Source organism: Ambystoma mexicanum, chromosome 13 (genome assembly GCF_040938575.1).
Source record: "Ambystoma mexicanum isolate Mex_15411 chromosome 13, UKY_AmexF1_1, whole genome shotgun sequence".
Classification (NCBI taxonomy): Eukaryota; Metazoa; Chordata; class Amphibia; order Caudata; family Ambystomatidae; genus Ambystoma; species Ambystoma mexicanum.
Window position 1 is genome coordinate 193351841 of NC_090938.1, and position 12810 is coordinate 193364650.

The following is a 12810-nucleotide window of genomic DNA, read 5'->3' on the forward strand; positions in this document are numbered from 1 at the left end:
TTTGGGGACTTCACTGCCCCAGATGGCTCTTCCATCGGTTCGGGTCTCTCACTGCAGAGTTTCACCGCCTGTACAAGCACCAACGGCAGTTCACACTCCTTTGTCCAGATCTTTGTCTATTGCTTAGCTCTCCCGGGCCCTGGGATGCAAGCAGTGGTGCGTGGCTGTGTTCCTCACAAGTAGCTTGGGGGGGGGGGGGGGCGGCGTATTCTTCAGTGCTCAGTCTTAGCTGCAAGGCAATCCGTGTAGCAGTATTTGGATCGCCCACAGAGGCCTTTCTATCGATATAGACCGATGATGCAAGTGTCGCTGCTACCTCACGCAGAGCACTCCAGATTTCTCACACAGGTCGCCCAGGCATGCATGCACCATGTGGAACTCAAATAATGACCACAACAGAAAGGGTCGCTCAGGATTAAGACCAGATATTTGAGGGCTGCTCCGGAGCTCACCGCCCTGCAGCCATCTTGACTGGGCTCTCTAGCAGCCCCCCCCCCCCCACCAACTACGAATTACGTGAGAGTTGTGCCGTCACTGCTGGTTTATCACAGGGGTAGGAAAGGGTGCATTATAACACAAGGAGTTGTCGCGTCAGGCAAGTCTCAGATTAAATGACTTGCCTGTTGGGACAACTCTTTGTGCTATAATTTACGATATTTCCCCAGTCCCGTTTAGAGTAGGGATGGTCCTCAAGTACAAAGTAGGAAAGGGTGCAACTGAGAAAATGCCTGAGGCTCTGTATATACTGAGAATGTCCCCTCCCCCTCAAAAGGTTGAAGGCGCAATCTTCAGATATAAACCACCACCCGCACGTTTCAAAATAGTTTTCTCCAGCCGTCTTTTAAATGCAGTCCTCTGCTACCTTCCTTCTACTTGTTTAGAGTGCCATACAAAAGCTTCCACATGAGTGATGCCAGGTCAAAGATGAGTTTTTTTTGGTCATTAAGAATGTAAATATGGGTATGTGTGCGCTGCTTGACAATGAGTGGGGAACTGGTGGTATGATTAAACGTGGACTGCACCCAGCTCTCAATTTGTTACTGTTGTATGCAGTGTCCTTCGACATGGTACCATTTTTAATGTTTGAAAGGCATCAGGCCGGAGAATCTTTTGAGGGTCCCAGCGAGAACATGGTCATCTTAAAGACAGAAAACTGTAAAGCAGCGGTCCTATCATTCAAATCATTTAGGAAAGCGTTGCCCATATATATTTAGGTTGATTGTATCATTGGTTGGTAACGTTGTCTTCGTCCACCACATGTGCTGCCCTATCCTACAGTCACAAATGCCACCCTCAGTAACTATTTTCTTTTGCTGTCCTCTTGAACAACCAATGCACGCTTCTGGAGCAAAACAAGGGGATTTTGGGACCTGCTGTAGCCAGGCATTTCCAACAGTCCCAGATGTCAACAAAGCACCTTGTCTGTTAGAGGCTCAACTGTGTGGCCCAAGGCTAGCCCTTCAGATGTCGAATATAGATTGTCAAAAAAATGGTAGCAGGTGGTCCTCTCCAGACAGAACAAGGTATGATAACATGCTCTGAGATGAGTTTGCCGCACACACTTTTTGGTCACTGTAACTTTCACAGATGGGGGGGAAAAATATCCATTTGCATATCAGTCTTTGTCCCGCCCACATGGGCAGTCCAGCACCAACATGCTATGGCAATTCCCTTCTGAACAAGAGTACCAACAGCAACCCCGTACGCGTGTTTCAGCCTTGTTGGGCCTCATCAGTGAGGTGAAGCTGTGCCTCTCTGAGCACAGTGAGCAGGGAGTTCACGTCTAGTTGCCCCCAGGTAACTCAGTGGAATTGCCATAGCATTTCGGTGCTGGACTGCCCATGTGGGCGGGACAAAGACTGATATGCAAATAGATATTTTTCCCCATCTGTGAAAGGTACAGTGAGCAAAAAGCGTGTGCTGCAAACTCATCTCAGAACAGGTTATCAATCATGCCATGTTCCTTGAGAGGAGAGGTAGCGGGTGAGAGGAGCACCTGCTACCTTTTTTTGAAATACTCTAATATAGATTAGGCTGCACCTCAGCAACCTGGAAGAAGGTTCTGTCCCAAATGCTGATTACCTTTTCCTTAGAGAACTGCCATCTGCCTAGGACAAGTATGGATTTGCGTGTGGCAATGCACTGTGCTCTGCGGGTCAAATTGCCCATTTTGGAGAGACCGAGGAAATGAGGAGTGCAGCCATTATGGAGGAAGAATAAGATTGGAGTTCATGTGTCCTTCTCACTTTTTCCCAAACTCATTGTCTGGCCGGGTTTCTTTTCACTGCCACAATGCTGATTTGCTGTCCTATATCACCCCTAGTCTTTCCTCTATTGTATCCCTCCACCCTTGTATCACATTCCAGTTCCATGTCATTGCCATGCAATTGTTTACTGCGTTGGTCTTGGCTACACCGAGTGCTACTGTTTCGAAGTTTCTCCTGTAATTTCATTGGGGTGGGGGGGGTGTCCCCTCTGATGCCTACCGTTCACCAGTCCTTTGGAAAGAGGGGTCCTGTCTTTTCCCCCAGTAGCACTCCTTTCACCCCAGCTTTCCCCATCTTCACTTTGCCCTCTGTGTTGCTCTACCTGCACTCTCCCCTTCCTGCATGCCTCTTCCTCACACTGTGCTTTAACTGCGTAATAAAGACCCACACTGAAAATACAGTGAGGGTAAGACCGGCCACATCCCGCCCACTCCACCCCTCCACCCCCCCCCGCCTCCACTTTCTCAGTTTATATACAATGATGCATGAAGCAGCCTGAGGGGGGTGGTTTAGAAACCTCAATACATAGATGAGCACTTTGTAACCAAATCCTGGTGATGTGGCGTGTGCTTTAGATCGAAGTCTGACCTTTTCCTGCTTTCCCTTTTCAGGCTCTTAATCCAGGCTGGCTACAACTTGAATGTACAGGATGTGGATGGTTGGACTCCTCTCCATGCTGCTGCGTACTGGGGCATTAAAGATGCCTGCACCATCCTGGCTGAGGAGCTTTGCAATATGGAAATTAGGAGCAAGCTGGTTAGTTCATATTTTTAAAAGGCTGAAGCAGCACATAATAGTTGGACCAGTGAAATTCTGCCATGTATGTTTTCATGGCAAATATTCTGACTATTAAAGAAAATATCGTCTTGGCCAAATGCACAAAGTAAGGGATTTGTATTTAATTGATGCTTTATGTAGACAACTGTTCTAATAATGGGATACTTCTCTCTGAGTTAAGGGTGAAGAACTAGAAGCTGTAACTTCTGGAGTACAAATCATATTGTACATGTGTCGTTGTTCTGAGAAAATTAGGCTCCATGCCTTGTGAACTACTCAGACTTTTTACCATTGCTTGCTGGCTGTGTATGAGAAAGTTCTCTCTATCCCTTTCCCCACCCCTTACCCTGAATGGGGATAACTGATGTAGGTGCTATAGGCCAATGGCCTATGAATGACCAGTAGCAAAGCTATTTAATAATAAATCTTTTAACAGATTGGGGGAGGCTAGGAGTCTGTTGTGGTTTACATGTATCTGTAATGCTGAGCTATGGCATTGTTTTGCTATTTGGCTGTGCTATAATATCTTCACTTTACTTGTCCCTACTTTGAAATGCTTTGCAGTATACCGTTATGGTATGCTACTTCATGCAATGTTTAAGCTGCAGGGTTAAGTTAAACACATGCCAGCTTGAATTTGTGTTTGATTTAAGACTTCCCATTTTTTCTTGTTGACGGTTGCTAGCACCCTTATTTATACTTTCCCCGCCCATTGAAACCTAAGCCCTCAATGCACTTTACTTAAATTATCACTCCACTATTGCTATCTTTTAACAAAGGGCCTGATTCCTGGACGTGTTTTATAATGGTCCAATCCCATAGGAAAACGTTCCATGAATCAGGCCCCAAAGTCTTATTTTTTTAAAAACTTTATTGACATTTTCATAATGTAACAAACGGGCAGAAAGCTTTTTCAAAGAGTGTACAAGTCATAGGCCCAACCCCCCCCCTTACCCTCCTGAAACAAACCCCCCCCCCCCCAAATAACTTGGTCCCAGTAGAACCCCCTTTATGGGGAGACACGTAACCTTTGTGTGACCGGAGCTCAGGAAAGAGCGAGAACATTAACTGCATGTTTGGCTGTATATCGTCCGCCGTCCCTCGGGCCGTGGGCGCCCTTTTCCATCCATGGTTCTTCCCGGAGGATCAGTGGACCTCCCATCCCCAAATCTGCTGCACCCCATACCAATTTGCCTGGAATGAGCTCAAGTCATTGTTCATCATTGCCGTTAATTTGTCCATCAAGAAAATGTTTTTAACCTTTTGTAGCCAGCCCTCCTTTGTGGGGGTCTCCGGGCTTTTCCATTTCTGGGCCAAGGCCACCCTCCCAGCCCGCAGCATAGTTTCCCACATTCTAGGGTATCTGTATATGTCTGTGTCCTCTGGGGGGAGGCCCAGCAGCACTGTCAGGGGATTCTGGGGATTCAATTCCTCCGTGACTTCAGCGGTACAACCCCTTACCCTCTCCCAGTATGCCTGTACTTTCGGGCAGTGCCACCACATGTGACCCCTCGTGCCTACCTGGTCACATCCCCTTGGGCAAGCGGGGGATATACCCGTGAACATCTTTGACAGCTTGGCGGGATCTCTATGCCACCCCTGTAAGATCTTAAAGCTGTGTTTCATGTCCGCTGTGAACAAGTTCCCATGGAAAGCTATTTTAAATATCCTTGACCAGGAGTCCTCTGAAATCTCCTCCCCAGCCAAATCATTCCAAAAGGTGCGGAACCCCCTCCTTCTCCCCAGGTCAAGTGTTCAGAATTTTATACATCCCAGATACCGCCCCCTTCCTGGAGGTCGCAGTGTCAAGTAGTTTCTCAAAGGGGGTCAGCTGTCTTTTTAAACTTTGGCCCCATGATTGGTCACTTAGGACTCCCTTCAGGCGGAGGTACTCAAATATGGAGAGCGACTCCCGCCAGAGGGCATCTCTCAAATCTTCGTATGGCAGTTGCCCAGCCCATTCTATCCCAGGGTCAGACCAGGACTGTGCATTGCAGAACCCCCTGCTTCCCAGTCTGAGGGGGTGACCCCATAGGGATGACATCGGAGACGGCCACGATGTTAGGTGTGCCGTCTGGGGGCTTTCCCTCCAGATTGCCCAGAGAACTCCCAATGTTGGGTGGGATTTGAGTCTGTTCGGAATAAATCTGCGTGGGGCCCATAGGAGATCCCGAACCTTAAGTGGGTGAGCGTCCATGTCCTCCAGGTACGACCAGTATGTACCCATCCCCTCTTTCATGTGTTCCAGGAGGACTCGTAATTGGGCGGCGCGGTAGTAAAGTTGGAAGTCAGGCAGCCCAAACCCTCCCTCCTCCCTAGGTAAGGTGAGGACGGCCTTTGCGGTCCTCGGGGTCCTGCCATGCCATATGAACTCGCGCACCGCGTTCTGAAGGACCCTAAAGGTTTGGTCGGGGACGCTCGTAGGGAGAGCGGTAAAGAGGTATAGTAGGCGCGGGAGTACGTTCATTTTCACTGCCGTCATGCGGCCGTATCAGGAGAGAATCATAGAGCCCCATCTCCTTAGATCGGCGGTGACCTGTGACATAACGGGATCATAGTTGGCAGGGGCGAGATTGGTTAGGTCCCTGGTTAGGACGTCACCCAGGTATCGAATAGAGGCCTTCCCAACCGTTATCCCCTCCAGCCTGTCCAGGGAGTCTAGGCCCGAGTCCCGAATTCTCATGGGGAGCAGGACTGATTTAGATGCATTAATCTTTAGGCCTGAGAAGCGCCCAAATGCGGTCAACAGGGACAGGAGGGGGGGGGGAGGGGAGTGAGGATCTCGGGTCCACCAGGTAGGCCAGGATATCGTCCGCAAACAGGGAAAGCTTAAATTCTACATCACCTCTCCTGATCCCCCTGATGTATGGGTGTGCTCTGACTGCTATTGCCAGGGGCTCCATGGTGAAGACCTAAATTAGAGGGGAGAGTGGGCATCCCTGCCTTGTTCCCTGTGAGAGGGGGAATGGGTCTGATAATCTGCCATTCACTTCAACCCTGGCCTTAAAGGCCCTGTACAACGCAGCCACCCAATCCCTGATGTGTGTCCCAAAGCCCATCTTCTGGAGGGTGAGTTCCATGAATCTCCATTCAACCCTATCGAACGCTTTTTCCGAGTCCAGGGATAGGACGCTCGCGTCTAGGTCCGACACCTGGGCATAGTGGAACAAATCTATGGTTTTACGAATGTTATCTGAGCCCTATCTTCCCGTAATGAACCCCACCTGGTCTCCGTGGACTAGTTTCGGCAGGATCCCCTCCATCCGTCTCCCAATAATCTTGGCCAGGATCTTTACGTCAATATTCAACAAAGAAATCGGGCGGTAGGAGGAGCACTCCGAGGGGTCCCTGCCTTCCTTGGGGAGCACCACGATGATTGCCTCCATCATGGAGTCCGGGAGAGACCCCCCCCTCCAGCACCGCGTTAAACACTCTAACCAAGTGGGGGGGGCAGGGCTGACCGGAACCTTTTGTAAAAAATAGACTGAATAGCCATCCGCGCCCGGGGAGGTGCCCACCTTCATACCACTGATCACGTGTTCCACCTCCCCTTCGGTCACCAGACCCTCCAACCCCTCCGCCATCTCCCTGGTCAGGACCGGGATCTGTATAGAATTCAGGAATCCCTCAATCTCCCCCCACGTCCCCATTGTATTCGGACGAATATAGCTTTTCATGCCTCTCCAATGTGGGGAGTATCATCAAAGTCTTATTTTTAAGGTTTTTTTCTTTGTATTTGTTCACCCCTTTTATTTTTTGACATGCCAGTTTTTTATACTGGCTGTTTAGGTAATGTTATGCTAGGCTTTATTATGAAATGTGTCATAACACCATTTAACTTTACATTTGCTTTACAAGGTAGCACTTGGCATTCGCCAATGCACCCAAATAAATATTCCACAGGAGTGACGCTGGGTAACGAAAAGGGCCAGAACTCTGCAAGAAGACATGAAAGTTGTAAAGCAGCTACACCCCTGTTTGAACCCACAATTTTCTTGCTGCCCTCTTAACACAGCAAGGTATCTGTGGCTTAGGTCAATGTTGGGACAGTTTTTTTTTCTAAAGTCCAATAAAAGGTGTCATTAAAAAAGAGGCTGTACAAAACTCCTTAGTATAAGGGTGTACCACCTGAGAACATTTGATGGCGTAGACTGAGTAGCCAGGCATATTTATTTTTTTAACTGCATTTGTAGTACCTCTAAACCAGGGGTGCACAACTGATTTTGACAGAGGGCCGAAAGTACCTTACAAGAGGGCTATAGTGGGCCGAAAAGTAAATGTGGGCGGGGCGGTAGGCGAGGCGTGGCAGGAGGCTTTTTAAACCCCAATTTGTATTAAACACCTGGAACAAGAATGTTTTTGAGGGGTAACGATTTTTATTTGCATTTCAAACTTACATTTTGTTCTACACATTTTCCATTGTTATAATTTATTTCTATTTAGTTATTGTATCTCGTCTGTTTAATTAACTTAGATATATTTTATTGACCCTTGATTGGACGTTCCGTTATTTTGGACTGCAATAGTTTGCTGTTTGGATTGCCCAAGAGGAGGATGGCCTTCGGTGAGTCAGGTTTCCTCAAAGTGCAAAGGATGTGCCTGTTTTAGCTTTATTATTGGGCTCACTCTTGGAGTGCAACACTATGCCCCATGGCCCCCTCACCCCCAACCAAACACTATGCCCCACGGCCCCCTCACCCCTAACCAAACACTATGTCCCACGGCCCCCTCACCCCCAACCAAACACTATGCCCCATGGCTCCCACCCCCAACCAAACACTATGGCCCCCTCACCCCCAACCAAACACTATGCCCATGGCTCCCTCGACCCCCAACCAGACACTATGCCCCATGGCTCCCTCGACCCCCAACCAAACACTATGCCCCATGGCCCAGTCAGCCCCAACCAAACACTATGTCCCATGGCTCCCCCAACCAAACACTATGCCCCATGGCTCCCCCAACCCCCAACCAAACACTATGCCCCATTGCACCCTCATCCCCAACCTAATACTATGCCCCATGACACCCTCAACCCAACACTATGCCCCATGGCCCCCTCACCCCCAACCAAACACTATGCCCCATGGCCCCCTCAACCCCTCAACCAAACACTATGCCCCATGGCTCTCTCAACCCCCAACCAAACACTATGCCCCATGGCACCCTCAACCAAACACTGTGCCCCATGGCCCCTCCCACCCCCAACCAAACACTATGCCCCATGGCCCCCCCACCCCTCAACCAAACACTATGCCCCATGGCACCCCCACCCCTCAACCAAACAGTATGCCCCATGGCCCCCACACCCCAAATCAGCACTCTCAAACAAGCACCCATACAGACCCGAGCCCCCACCCCCCAAATCGGCATACAAACATGCACCCATACAGACCCCAACCCCCACACCCCAAATCAGCATACAAACTAGCAAGCATGCACACATACAGACCCTGCATCTCAACATACACCGCACTTACACTCCAAAACAAACATTCATGCACACCCAACACCCCCACTTCTCAACATACACACCAAAAACATTCAAATCCAAATATTCATACACATCCGACACTCCACCCCGCATCTCAACATACACACACAAACATACAGCAAAACAGACCCGATGCGCAAACAGACCACTTACCGTAGACGTGCTGGAAGTCACTGGAATCGTACTACGGCTGGCGTGGTCCAAGGCTGAAATGCCTTCCGGCATCAAGCGTTATGGACCACGCCAGCTGTAGTGCTGGCCCTCCACTGGTGCAGCACACACGCACTACGTGGCTCGTAGGAGCGACATGGTGCGTGTGTGCTGAGCCAATGACGGCCAGTGTTTTTGTCCAGCCCGGAAGACAACAAAGACTTTCCTAATGGAGGGCGGCTGATGCTGCTTGCGGGCCGCCCTCCATTAGGAAAGTGTTTTGTGCCTCGCGGGCCAGACAAAAGAGCATGGCGGGCCGCAACTGGCCCGCGGGCCGTATGTTGTGCACCCATGCTCTAAACCCTTGGGTATCACAGCATATTTTAGAGGTATACTTTGTCTTAAATGTTACATGTACAAAGGATTTACAATTCGCAAGATAAACTTGGTTACATAGTAGGATGGCTTGAGTTAGTGTATTTTTATTGCTTTAAATAGTAGGAAAAATGTGTTACTTAGAGAACTAACATGACGATGGTTCTAGCTTACTAATCGACAGACATACAGACTTAATGGTTGCATGGTAATTTAGTCTTGTATTCAGTGACAATACATACAGTGCTTATATGCATAGCAGCTGGAACTTAGTATTTGTTAGCCAAGTTTTGAGGAGTTTCTTAAATTTGTTGATGGAAGGCTCATTGATAATATTTACTGGGAGTGAGTTCCAATTTCTGGGGGCTGCTACGGGGAAGCTGGAGCTGCCTGTTACATTCTTGAATCGAGGGATGAGTATGTGCATGTTTGTGTTGGATCGAAGAGTTCTGGTTGTAGTTTTTGAGGCTCAAGCTTTTGTTGCGGTAGCTGGGGGCGTTAACTGAGGCACATTTGTGTGTAAGAGTTTTGTGGAGTACCCTTGCTTGAATTGGTAGCCAGTGTGCCTCTCTCCTGTGAGATATATGATCCCTTTTTGTATGCCTATTGCTGCTCTTAGCGCTTTATTCTGGAGAAGCTGCACTTTGTTTATATTTTTTTTGAGGTTCCTAATACTAGTATGTTACAATAATCAATCTTAGCTAGGATAAGGGCTCGAGCAAGGGTGATGCAGTTTAGTTGTGTAAGGAAATCAGTGCAATGAGTTCGGCAGTCTAGGCTGTGGATGAGGCAAGTGTGCTAATGTGTTTGCCTATGGTAAGACTAGAATCCAGATGTTGTACTAGAGTTTTTACTTGGATGGAGATGGTAATAGGGGCGCCATTGATCACTATAGCTGTGTAATGTGGTTGATGTTTGGCTAGTCAGGCAGGGGAACCTACTATAAGGATTTGTTTTTTCTCCGTTAAGGCATAAACTGGTGATCGCCTTCCAATTCTGGATAATGGATTAGATTTTATTCACACAAATAGTAACCTGATCAAGGTTGCCTGATATTGGGATAACTATTTGTGTGTCATCAGCGAAATTAGTTTCTGATGTTTGTTAATCTGCTTAGAATCACATGCTGTGCATAGGTCCGACATCCAGTGGTCACTGCGGAGTATTGCATTTTGTTTTTCGTAGTCGAAAAGGGACGTCGACAAGGCGTGTCTGAAATACTATCCCTATAGTGACGTGCGTTGTACCCACAATCCCTCACGCGTCGAGCTCCCTCATATTGTTTTTTTCCACCCAGCTACTGGTCGCCTTTACGCGGAGCTCCTCGAGAGACATTGCAGATTCCATCCCCTCGACCTTTGGTCGTTTTCCTATTTAATATATAACATATCGATCCCACCCTCGACGCAGTTGTGAAGCTGTCTTCGCCGAGCAAGATCTTCGACGGAGGGGACGAGCGGAGGAGATCCTTCGGTGTTGCCAAACACATGGCCTGGCCTCGCAGGCCAAATACAGTAGGGAGAGTGGGGTCGTGGGACAGCTCTGGTTCTTTTCTGAGAATGCCTTTCCTTTTCCCCTTCCTTTCCCTTGGGGTCGTTATCACGATTTATTGCCTCGGCTATGGAGAGGACACCCTTTAGGTTTTGCCCGCTTTGCAAGGGTAAGTTTACTTGGAAGGACAAGCATTCACGGTGTAACCGCTGCTTGCCCCTCGATCACAAAGAGGAGGGTTGCACGGCTTGCCGGCTCCTTAAGCCAAAGACCCTAAAAGACCGTAGGGTCAAGAGGTGGGCGGCCTACGCTATGTCGAAGGCCGATTTTTCACCCGCCGCTGCTACCACCGACAGTGACGAGGAACGTGATAACACAACCTCCACTACGGAAGTCGTAGACCCCTCTAAAGAGCGCTTGCGCTCTTCGTCGTCTGTCCCCAGCCCCGACGGGCTCGGTTCACACCCTGCTTATGGGAATGAACACCCCGGCGACACTGACGCACATGATACCACACATAAGCACACAACCCATGGCTCTTCTTCGACGAAGAAAGCATCAGCGCCCAAGGAGACGCAGGTTCCACTGGCGGCCTCCTCGGACCGTTCAGGTTCGAAGCCCCTCTCGCAACTGTAGCCGCGACCAGCGACTGGGCTTTCGGCAAATAAGGGCGCCGCCCCCAAACCATCGGCCGGAGCGCACCAGCAGAGAGCGCACGCCGCCGTAGAACGATCGACACCCGTAACGTCGAAACCACAACCCTCCGCTGACAAACGAGTCGCAGAGAGCTTGGCGAGGATCGTTGTAGCCGACGCCCAGAAGCGTACGCTGAAGGACACGTCGAGCGCTACGAAAAGGTCGAAAGACACGTCGAGTCGAAAAAGCCCGAAGAAAAACAGGGACTACCCCCTTCAGTCTGGGGGACCCCCAGTACACCGGAAGGCTGTTCGGAAGGCGACGGGACACTTTCCTCGACGTTATGGGAGAGTTTGAGCCGTTTTCAGCTAGATGACACTAATTTTCCCCTGCTAGACCGCTCAGGGGTACCCCATGAAACCATGGAAAGGCTCCATCTCTGCATGGAGAGAATGTAGAGGTTTATGAAGACCCAGAACCTTCCTACTCCCAAGAGAACAAGAGAAGGGCCTCAGGAGGACCCCAGGGCCAAATATCCGAGACTATTCAATCCCCAGGAGGACACAGCCTCAGATTTCCATAATGTGTATGACCTCACTGGTGAGGAACAATACTTGGAGGAGGAGGAGGATGAATTTGTGGACGATGAAGAGGGACAGAACCAGGAGGAAGGTCTGGAAGACAGCCCAGACATGGTAGGAGAAGGCTTCGGAGAAAATCCAGAAGAAGGACCTTCTCATCCCTGGCAATCCCCATCAGTATATTCGGACACTGATGTCCTGAACCTAAATCCTCCTGACAATTCACCTGTTAGAAACACGTCTCCCATTGACGATCAGCCCACATTCAAAGCCCTGTTGCGCAGAGCAGCAGCACATTTCGAACTGGACACTGGGGAGGTCTCTCCTGAAATAGACTTTGTGGAAAGAGTAATTAAGGAGAAACCCCCGGTCAGCCAGACCATTCCCCTCCTCGCTTCAGTGAAGAGAAGAATCATCCCTTCGCTATCCACACCCGCACTAATCAGGGGAGTTAATCCAAGAATTGAAAAACTTTTCACTCCTTCACCCTCAGACCCGCTGTACATCAGGGGACATTCCATTCCGGATTCCCTTGTTGTAACTAATACAAGGAAGAGGGCAGGGGTGCCGCTGTCCACCAGCGAGGCACCACCTGACAAGGAGGGCAAGAGGTTATATGCCCTTGCAAAGAGAGTCACATCCTCGGCTGCCTTTTCGGCAAGAATTGCGAACAACAATTCTTTGCTAGCTAAGCAGACGCGCTGTGGGCCAAACTGCGCAAAGAAGCCGAAGAAGCGCCGGAACCACTACGTACACGCCTGCTATCAACTATTGGCGAAGGAACCCAGGTCAACCAGAGTATTGTAAAGAACTCTCTGGATGCTGCAGAGACAGCGAGACGTTCCCTGGTTCAGGGAATACTCCTAAAACGCCATGTATGGCTGCGCAACTCAGGGTTCAAACAGGAGACACGGGCGTCTTTAATAAATAAACCTGTTGAAGACTCAAACCTCTTCGGGAAAGCGGTGGATGAGGCTCTGGAGATGGCTAAAGAGTTCGATACTATTAAAACTCTTGACCAGATCTCTAAGACCACTAC

At 49.4% G+C, this 12810-nt stretch overlaps 1 protein-coding gene across 10 annotated transcripts in view; it reads left to right on the forward strand.

Annotated features, from left to right (window-relative positions):
* The window catches only part of PPP1R12B (protein phosphatase 1 regulatory subunit 12B), a 1230188-nt gene that overhangs the window by 211223 nt on the left and 1006155 nt on the right, over positions 1–12810 (forward strand). For all 10 annotated transcript variants that reach the window (XM_069633610.1, XM_069633604.1, XM_069633603.1 and 7 more), the window contains exon 5: positions 2879–3023. In XM_069633610.1, the coding sequence (XP_069489711.1) occupies positions 2879–3023 (145 nt within the window). The remainder of the gene's footprint in view (positions 1–2878; positions 3024–12810) is intronic.